This window comes from Triticum urartu, chromosome 7 (assembly GCF_003073215.2).
Source record: "Triticum urartu cultivar G1812 chromosome 7, Tu2.1, whole genome shotgun sequence".
In the NCBI taxonomy this organism is placed as follows: domain Eukaryota; kingdom Viridiplantae; phylum Streptophyta; class Magnoliopsida; order Poales; family Poaceae; genus Triticum; species Triticum urartu.
This window is the reverse complement of record NC_053028.1, coordinates 76086156-76096773: the sequence shown is the minus strand read 5'-3', so window position 1 is coordinate 76096773 and position 10618 is coordinate 76086156. Positions and strand designations below refer to the sequence as shown.

The 10618-nt window shown below is 43.2% G+C and overlaps 1 protein-coding gene across 1 annotated transcript; it reads left to right on the top strand.

Annotated features, from left to right (window-relative positions):
• Positions 1-2295: 2295 nt before the first annotated feature.
• On the top strand, positions 2296-10617 carry LOC125524128 (MADS-box transcription factor 5-like). The gene is made up of 8 exons (XM_048689202.1): positions 2296-2651; positions 7513-7588; positions 8334-8395; positions 8883-8982; positions 9160-9201; positions 9296-9337; positions 9900-10036; positions 10396-10617. Exons 1-8 carry the CDS (start codon positions 2467-2469, stop codon positions 10433-10435), a joined length of 684 nt encoding a protein of 227 aa, XP_048545159.1. The 5' UTR covers positions 2296-2466; the 3' UTR covers positions 10436-10617.
• The last annotated feature ends 1 nt before the right edge of the window (position 10618 follows it).

The window sequence follows — 10618 nt, the reverse complement described above, 5'->3', positions numbered from 1 at the left end:
ATGACTATATGATGATTAAGTAGTGGTAATGAGACGACTATTATATGATGATTTTTAGCTAGCTATGAAAACTGTTGTTGGTGATGATATATATGATGCAAGAGTTTTTATATTAATATGATGATGATGATGAGTTATTATACCATTTATGAAAAAAAACCGCAGATTAGTTTCAACTGGATGGATTCTAGCTAAGTGATCAAGTATATTCCATATCCATATTACCTCGATAACGAGATTAGGTGATCAAGTATATATAATATGGATATGGCATATACTTGATGACTTAGCTAGGATCCACATGCATCCAGTCAAACTAATATGCAGTACTTTCACCTAATGATTTAACAACTCATTCACCTAATGATTTAACAACTCATTATAATGTAAAACAATCACCAAATTAAATTGAAAACACAAAATTAAAGTAAAAATAAAAAATAAAACCAAAACACACCCAAACATTTAGTACTGGTTGGTGTTACCAACCGGTACTAATATCCTACGTGCCCCCGGAGCTGGCTCGTGCCACGTGGTTGCCATTTAGCATCGGTTCGTGCTGAACCGGTACTAAAGGGGGGGGGGGCTTTAATGTCCACACTTTAGTGCCGGTTACTGAACCGGCATTAAAGGGCCTTACGAACCGGTGCTATTGCCCGGTTTTGCACTAGTGTCAAGACAGAAGTTAAGACCACCGAATGCATTCTAGCCAGAGACAATTCTGTCGCAAGGCCGGATGTCGAACCACCACCATGCCAGCATTTATCTACTACAAAAAGAATACTAAGATAATAAATCCTTGAAGGAACGGAGATAACATCCATGAAAGAATTACAACGAGCCTACTGTGTCTCAGTAAAGAAAAGAAAAAAAGCTATGTAATTAAAGATACGTCGATCGACAATATATAACACATAGAATGACATTGCATGTACATATGCTATGATCTACAAGCATCCTTTATTTCTAGTTGTTGTATCGAATCTGTAATTTTCCTGTAGTCCATATATGAACTGCACAACTGTCCTACACCAGTTGTGCACTTCACAAATGCGCGACCATCGTCTCTACAATTTGTAGTTGTATTTATTTGAACATTTGCTTTGTATGTTTAAATTTATTTTGCAGAATCGATTTGAAATCATTTTTTGTTTTGCCATGCAGTTGCTCTTAAAAATATACACGGGTTTGCGTTTGTAGGAACGTGCAACTACCCTTTTTCTATGTGCAAAAAATGTACTCATTTATTCTTTAAAGAGTCACGGAATCCATTTGTGAGCAGTTGGGCCCTTGTTTGGAGCAAAATAGTGATACGGGATGAGAGTAAAAGAGGTACGAGCAAAAATGCTACACGTACAGGGCTTTACAGGCTCTTGCGGACTCCTTCCAAACATAATAACCATCCCATCCTGATTTTCATGGGGATGGGCCCGCATCCTCCCCTTACACCCAATGAAAACCTGCCACATCAAATCATTCCTGTAAACTCCTGTAAAAACCTGTATGTGTAGCATTGCCGGGGTACGAGACATATAATCCGCTGTTGATTGGGGGCAAAGAAGTTGATGAGGGCACCAGCAAAAAAAAGAAGAAGTTGATGTGGGAAGTGGAAAGGGAATTAAAGAGGTGAGGTCAATTCACAGGCGTCTCTTCCTTGGTCGCCTCCCAATTTCAGCCGGGATAGAGCTTCCTCGCAAATTCCCACCGCTAGTTCCCACCACACATCAAACGGGGAATTTGGGGCCAAAAATGTAATTTTCAAGTCTGCCAAAGCCGCCGTACGTGTCTCATAACCCGAGCAGGGAGGAGGAGTCCAATCGTACCGGTACGCCGTCGATCCATGATCCATCCATCGATCCATGATCCATCGTCTGGGCCGCCGAGGTTAAAATGAAGTTCTTCTCTCGACGAAATGATGGCGTAGCTAAGCTTTGGTGCTTGGAAGCAGTCGACACGTCGGATCGTACTGTACCCCTCCGCTCCGGCCGGCCCCGCCCGTCACTGTTGCCGAGCGGCCGCGGCACGGTGGCGCGGCGAGAGGAGAGCCATGGCCGCTGCCGAGCCAAGCTAGGCAGGTAGGGCCTAGGGGGAGCGATCGACGGGACGGGCGGGCCGGGCCACGTACGGCGATGACAGAGAAAGCACGGCTGACAGGACGACAGAGGGAGATAGAGGGGGAGGAAATCTTCAAGGGAGATATAGGGGAAAGGGAAAGGGGCCAAACCCAAAGACGGGAGCGCACCGTACGTGCGGTGCAGTACATGCGTAGGCCAGGCCAGGGTGCCATCCGTCCTGCCATAGCATACCATACCATAGCATAAACTTTAAAGAGAAGCAAGTACTCTACGACAGCTCCTCCTTCCTCCTCCTCCGGCTAGTGCTATCCGAGAGGAGAAGTGGAAAGAAGAGAGAGGTAGAGAGAGGCCGGGGAAGAAGAGAGCCAGCGAGCGGCAAGGCGGCGGAAGGATGGGGCGCGGCAAGGTGGAGCTGAAGCGGATCGACAACAAGATCAGCCGGCAGGTGACGTTCGCCAAGCGCCGCAACGGGCTGCTCAAGAAGGCGTACGAGCTGTCGGTGCTCTGCGACGCCGAGGTCGCGCTCATCATCTTCTCCACCCGAGGCCGCCTCTTCGAGTTCTCCACATCCTCATGGTACACAACCGCTGCATCTAACTAATCCTACTCTCTGACTTGTTTTATCATATGAAAAGGTTAATTTGCTTGAAGATTTGCTCATTTAGACGCATGGCTACCATGGTAGCCCCTCTTCTCCCTCGCTGCTGTTTTGGGGAAGGATTTGCCGCGTCTTCCATCCATCCATGAGCGCGAGGCGGGGTGCTTCCCCTTTCCTCTTCTGGTGTTTATTATGCGAGTTGAGGTCGCTGTAGGCGGCAGCTGACAGAGTCATCCAGTCCAGGCTCGATCCTAGCCATATCCCGTAGCGCGTAGCCTCTCCCCTCAACGCTCTTTTTCCCGGCAGACCTGTGCTCTGCGCTCCTCACTAGCCACGCACATGCCGATCGATGAATCACTCAGAACTATACTTGTCTACCACTTCGTTTTTCCTAGGTAGCATCTCCAGATCTGGGCAGGCAAACACATAGGGCAGATAGTACCTTTTTGTTTCTGCAAGAATCACACAAGCAATTTTACTAATTTCTTCTCCCTCTGCCGGCCGGCCCGTTGCCCAGCTCAGGAAACAAATCAATCAGCCACTAGTTACTCTCTTGCATTGTTGCATCGGGGAGTTCCTGGGAGATCTGGCCCTCGACCCCCCTCTGGTGTGTGTGTGTGTGGAGATTCTACTGTTCCATTGGGAACCACTCCCAATTCTACTGTTCCATTGAGCCCTGGGCCCTCTCTCCTCTCTCTCTCCGTCTTGTCTGGGTGACTCGTCGGAGCGGCCGTACGCGCACGCGGCCAGGCGAGCAAAAGTGACGGAGAAAACGATACTATGTATCGGTGTACGTGCTCGTCCTCAGCTGTACTCGTCCTATCCCGGAGCAGGAGTACCATGCTGTTCTCCGGCCGCATGTGAACGATGGAATGAATTCAATTCACCGCCCGGTACTGGCAGTGGCAGTGCGTGTTGGCCGTGGACATTTGACAGACAGGCGTAGTACGTACGTACCTCATCGTCGTCCACTGGCGGAGAGGGCTTACCGGAGGGCGCAACGGCAAGGACCGAACATATAAATTGCTTACATTACTAGGCAGTACGCGTCATTAAGCTATAATCGTATGCAGCTCTAAGCAAACACTGACGAAGAGAGAGGATTTATGAGATGCTCGTACTATTATTGTATGGTCTCAGAGTTTGTTCAGCAGAGTGCAGCTAGAAGTTGCAGGGGGGAAATGGTACCCCATTCCTTCCTAATTAATTACACGTGACAGTCTCTGACATGTAAAATTGACCAGTCACAAAAAAATGTATAATTTGCCGTCATTTTTTCTATATGTGCATATGATATTTGAGACACAAACAGAGGAGGTGGCGAGAAATTTGAAAACTAAAACAAAATGTCGCCGGCCCATCACGAAGTTTCTTGGTTTGAAAAATGCGCTTGTGTTGTGTGCACTGAATAATTAGAAAATTTCTTACACAGATTAGACCGGATTTGAGGTTACCTTATGGTAGCGCCCATGCATTTGTCCAATGCCAACATGTGCAGCGAGCAATATCCTAATTAACTAATTAAACATATGTGTTTTTGTGTGTATGAAATCGTTAGGGCCACTGTCTATTCGTTAAGAAAAGAGATGTTACAGTATCTACGGAGCAGGCATGTGTGAAATGGGGGCTTTATTTTGCAGTCTTAAAGGTTGATTCTTTATCCAGTAAAAAAAAATTGGATAGCTAGCTGCATATTATTTAGGTTTGCACACTTCTAGTCGCCTCTTCAGTACAAAAAACAGCAATGGGCACCGTCATGGTTTCTGAAACCAAAGCACGGGACTTTGCAGACATGGCCATTTGAGTACTTCAAAAGAATTTTAAGATATTAAAAAAGGTGCATGCAAAAAGGAAAAAAACACGAGGTATAACCTTTTTGTTAGAAAATCCTAAAGTTAAGGCATGGAAAATGTTATTGGTGGCAAACTTCTTCTCAAATGGCGTCCATAGGAAAAAAAATCCTATGCTGGATTAAAATCCTACATACATTCTTCTCTTATAAAAACCTGATTCTCGTTGCGCTAATACTACTTGATCTGTGCCCTAGAAACAAACCAATTCCTCATTTTTCATGAGAGCTTGTGCGGAAAGATCTGTTGCTTCTTCCCTACCATCCATCCATCTGCTGGGTGTTACCCCTTTCCTGTTTTGTTATGTCGACATTTTTTTCTTAATAAAAATGACATTTTCATTCAATCGATACATAAGAGATGACAAAACCACCACGCTGTGTGGCCTCTGCATAGCGCGATGCACATGGCCTCGGCCTCTGTACCAGCCGGCTGGCATGGCCAGATCTAATTAGTACTATGTGTGTGCATAGGCATTGCTCGACCTAATTACAAGTTTCCTGGTGTGTGTGTGTCGTTCTCTAGCTAGCTATAGATTCTACTACTGTTTCATTGGGATCCAATTCCACTGTTCAATTCTACTACTGTTCCATTGGGATCCAATTCCACTGTTCCATTGAGGCCTCGTCTCCCCACCCACCCCCCTCTCCCTACGCCGGTCAGGCGCCGTACTCGCACGCGGCCGCGACCGGAGAGAAAAAAGACGGAAAAGTGACCCTAGGAAACGATGGATCGTCAGGGTTTATCCTCCTACGATGTTCTTCCCGGCAGGCATGGCATGGCATGGCATGTGACCGGCCGGCCGGTGCTCCGTCGTCGTCGTCGTCGTCTCCACCGGTCGGCCGTAGAACTTTGACAGAGACGGACAGACAGGTGAGATGTTGCTGCTAGTAGGAGTACCATGGTATAGCTAGCTAGCCCAGCCAGCGGGCGAACCGCCCGGCCAGTGCAGCAGGGCGAGTTAAGCAAGGCAGTAGTAGCAAACACGTGAAGACGCGTACTGGAGCTCGAGGGTATTATTGCTGCCGTAGTACTGCCTGTTCGAAAAGAAAAAAAGTGATGTAACAGTACCCTGCTTTACTTTGCATTGAGCACGCGCCATCATGCCATAATCGTATGGAACCCCTTTTTTTTCCTAATGGCAAAATGGCATGTTAAGTCTCAAACTTACTTCTTTTTCTGTCAATTTATTTCTTTTGCGACAGGGCCCAAGGCCATATATTACGTGTCGTAGGTCCTTGCAAACACACCCACACAGATAGATAAGAATACTGTCAAATCCTTGGGGGTGCCGAAGTCTTCCTCCTCCTGCATCATTCCACCCGCGGCGCGCCATGAGCAAAGCTTGGTGCCACCTACGGAGCAAACTTTTCTAAACCTAGCGGCTTGCAGAAGCAGCGGTCGGGATGTTGTCGATGCAGACCAGGAGATGCCGGCGGCCGAGATTTCCCACCCCGGAGAAGAAAAAACGGTCCTGCGGAAACTCCTAAGACCATGAACGCCGGCCGAATATATACGGATCCATCGAAAACCTAAAACCGACCGGATCTTGGAAGACCTGCCGGAGACACGGCTCCACACACACTCCGAGGTTGATGAACACACCAACGGAATAGAAAAAAAGCAAGGAGAACATTATTCCTAGACGAGGACATAGTCGCTATCTAGCTGCCCCAAACAAAACTCGAAGACTCCCTAAAGAAAACCTGAAGAAGAGAAAACGTCCATGCCACTGCGTGACAAGTTCGGGTTTGATGTCGAGCTTGCTGCCATCCAGGACCATGCACCGACTTCCTCTTTAGTGACGTAGCTAGGCCATGCCACCGTTGAAGATCACCGCGTTGGATCGCCAATTCGTCCGCCAAACATCATCTGCCGACAGCAACAACCTGACCACGTAGCACCGTCGCCATCCTGTAGTAGCCCACAAGCTCCTCCATACTAGCTCCCGACGAGAAGCAGCCTCCCCGGCGCGCGCAGGCTTTGCCCGGCGGCGCACGGATCGGATCAAGTTGTGGTGTCTAGGGTTGGTTTGCCGATTCGTGGCTTTCTTACAAAGCGTTATTTTCTCTAACCTTACAAATGTAAATAGTTTTTTTTATATCTTAGTACACATAGCTACACCATTTTTTGCGAAAAGAGCACAGATCTATTATAAAGATTCATAAAAAATATAAAACACCTCAAAACATAATAAAAATTACATCGAGGTCCATGGATCATGAACGACCACTGCCACCGCTAGAACAAGCCGCCGACACGCCACTATCGCCGCTCCCAAACTTAACAGCATTTTCTTCCTTTCTAGAATAACATGTTCTTACGAAACAAATTAATAGAGAAAGTAACAAGAAATTTAGTTTAAAAAATACTTCACGTTATCAGAGAAATGTTCCAGTTCTCTCGGTGACAATGGAGGACATGTTTTTTTAGAGGAACAATTGAGGACATGTGTATTATGTGTTTGTGCAGTGTGCACCAAATAAGAACTGCCTTTTGTACAAATTGGACCGGACCGCACTAGAGGTTACATTATGCTAGCTACAATACACTTCTTGAGTACCGATCTGTGGTGTGGCCAATATCCTAATTTTCTCAATTAAAATTAGTCCATAGCTTTAAATTTTCATAAAATCGGCTGGAGTACCGTCTATTCGTTAATGAAAGATATGGTACAATTAATATTTACAGAATAGGCATGTTTGGAATAGGGACCTTCATAGGAAAAATTCCGATGGATTTAAATCCTACAGATTCTTAGAAAAACCCTTCAACCCAAAGGTGGTCTATATTTACATCCAATTGTTTAAGCGAAATGGTCGACTTAGAAATAACTGTTCTCCAAACGATTCAGCAATGTCAAATTCGTTTGGTCATGCCACACTACAATGTAATGAACTCTTACGTTACGTTGATTGGGTCAGAGATATTTCATGATTTTCTTCTTTCAAAAGCTTGTCTATAATCCATTTTTCTTGTTGTTCAACAGCATGTACAAGACACTAGAGCGGTACCGCAGCTGCAACTTCAACTCCGAGGCAACTGCAACTCCGGAGACTGAACAAGTAACCTTTTCAACACTGTTGCTTCATATACATTTCATGTGCAAAACCGAACAGTATGCACTAGACACTAGAGCGGTGTTTCTAGAAGTATATACATGGCGTGCCACGTGCATTTTGTGAACTGTTAGTCTTGGATAGGATTTATGTTCAGGATCAGATTATGGCAATTTGGTGACTGGAATTAATGTGTTTAATGTAATTTCACGGCTCATGGAAAATCAAGTATCAATACATAAAGCAAAGTAATAATTCAAATTGGATATTTGGATCTAAACTGTTAATTAAATGCAGTGGTATATATGGTGAAATATAAGAGCTCCATCTACTGCTTCTGAGTAGCAGTAAGTATTTAACGGAATGAAATAAAACTTTCTGAACATTTGCACATGTACAGAGCTCTCACATGATGGGTCTAATATCCCTTTCTGAAAACAAAACTAATTAACGCTGGAGAGGACTTACCCCCTAACTTCAATGTGATGTAAAAACTACTATATATGCTAATTTATGTACGCTTCGTCATTCATATTATCAACTTTGGAATATTTCATTAGCAGTATCTTATAGTATGCCATACCGTTCTATTTTCATTGTCACATAGCTATTATCTCCTAGAAAGTTTTTGCAGTACCTTGTAAACAACCATACATATATATGGTTTATGCATAATGTAGTTCTGTATTATAGTCATGATTTCACTCGATTACTTGACCAGTGGGTTGTTAATTTTTCTTATCCAAACTAGAGCAATTACCAGGAGTACTTGAAGCTGAAGACAAGAGTTGAGTTCCTACAGACAACTCAGAGGTATGTAGTCCCTACCTAGCCAACTATAGGAAATGTTAGATATATCGATCATTAATTACTTACCAGGTGACCGATTGCTATTTAATATTGTCATTGACTAAGCGATCATGGATGACATGGACTTAGCATGCGTGGTCTTAGAGGGAGATGGAGGCAAACACACATTAGTAGACGCAGACATGTGTTTGTTGTGTGGCCGTCTGCGTTTTAGTTGCTGCATTACATAATTATCGAATGGCCTGCATGCAAGTAGAGATCATAGATAAGGAGAAGTGCCTGCATATAGTTTGCTTGGTTCACAGATGGTTTCCGAGTCGTCTTGATCATGGAGAGAGTTTAGGAAGCGATGAGAGCATGGAGTGATTAATGGAATACGTGTGTATGTGTTGAGCCTTTTTTTACTATGTGTGTACTTGAGAGTTGAGAGAGATTACAGAGAGAAGAGAGGAGCTGTTAGTGCCTATATTAAATTATTGATCTTTTACAGAAATCTTCTTGGCGAGGACTTGGGCCCACTTAACATGAAGGAACTTGAGCAGCTTGAGAACCAAATTGAGATATCTCTCAAACATATCAGGGCGACAAAGGTACATCATCATAGTCAAGTAAATTCACTGGTGATCATATTTCCATATATGTACTTCACAAGTCGTAGGTTCAGATTTCAGATGCATGCTGTAATAATATGTAAATGTTTGAGATCAGATTTGTTTAACATGTAGAATGTCATGCTGACTAGCTATTTCTGTGTATGACTTATACAGAGCCAACAGTCACTTGATCAGCTCTTTGAGCTCAAGCGCAAGGTAACACGTGTGTCGTCTTGTTAAGCCCTGATCTTGTTCAATATATTTCTTTCAGCGTAGAGGCCCCAGAATTACTAATTACTAATTTGTGCAGGAACAACAACTGCAAGATGTTAATAAAGACTTACGGAAGAAGGTATAATACATCAATATGAGTGATAAACCTCATCTCTTCCCTCACGGTTTTTAATCATTTTATTTTATTTCCAGCATTGGCTTAGCTTGAATGTGCCATATATACACAAATTATTTTGGTTAATCCTCATTTAGACACGCTCAGGAGTTCCATACACAGTACAGGGAAGCCTCAGTGATAAAATAAAAACATATATATGGAGGGAAAGTTAGCACTAGCCGACTTCGTATTGTTTCGGTTATTTCATTAAATTGTCAATCATCTAGTTTCTTTCTCCTAACTAAAGAAAGATCGTGCAACTGAAATATGAGACAGTCCACGATGATAATGTCCTGCTCTTTCAACGGGTTTTTGAATATGTATTTTTTTTGCTTGTTCGATGGAAATGCACAACGGACCATAGATTTCTTGGCAAAAGAAGGTATTTATATTGTTGTTAAAATTAAAATTCCATGGCTGTGGTTTTTATTGGGAATGGTAAATTAATGGCTGAGTTCGTCACATATATTCGAAAGCAGTGTGAGCTATGCGTGCTTCAATTTTTACCTCTTTGTTGTACCAGATACAAGAAACTAGTGCGGAAAATGTGCTGCAAATGTCTTGCCAGGATGTTGGACCTAGTGGGTCTAGTGGCCATGCTAATCAAGCTAATCAACAGGAGTATTTTCATCATGATTGTGACCCTTCCCTGCATATAGGGTAATTTTTTTCTTCAGCTATTAATAAAAGACTCCAAGTATGATGCCTTATTAACATTAACCATGTTCTTTAAAAATAAATTATCTCAGCAAAAAGGAAAACTCATATCAACAGCTCATACTTTAGTAAATTATATGATTTGATTTTTAAACATTCTTTTTGAAAGGAATACAGTACTATATTTGAACAAGATTGCCAACATGTAAAAAAAAAGGAATAAAATCCCAATTTGCATTACCAACAGAAACTGAAGTATCAGACTAGAACAGCTTGTGCAGAATCAATAAAAAGGTTTCCTTTTTAAACATGTCTTTGCCTATTAAACTTTTTTCTTAACTACCTATTACGATCGTGTGCAGGTATCAACGAAATTTCCTGGATCAGTTGAACAAAGAATGAATGGTTGTATGAGCTGAGCCTGAGCGCAGATGTCCTACGTTGGGTCGATGTGATAAAAATTTAATGCAATGCTTTCTTTTATCAATGGGTTCTAACTTAAAACAACCTATTATGTACTATTCAATCATATTGTGTGTTATTTTAAACTTTAGAGAAGAATTATCTGAATGTTGGATGCTGAAT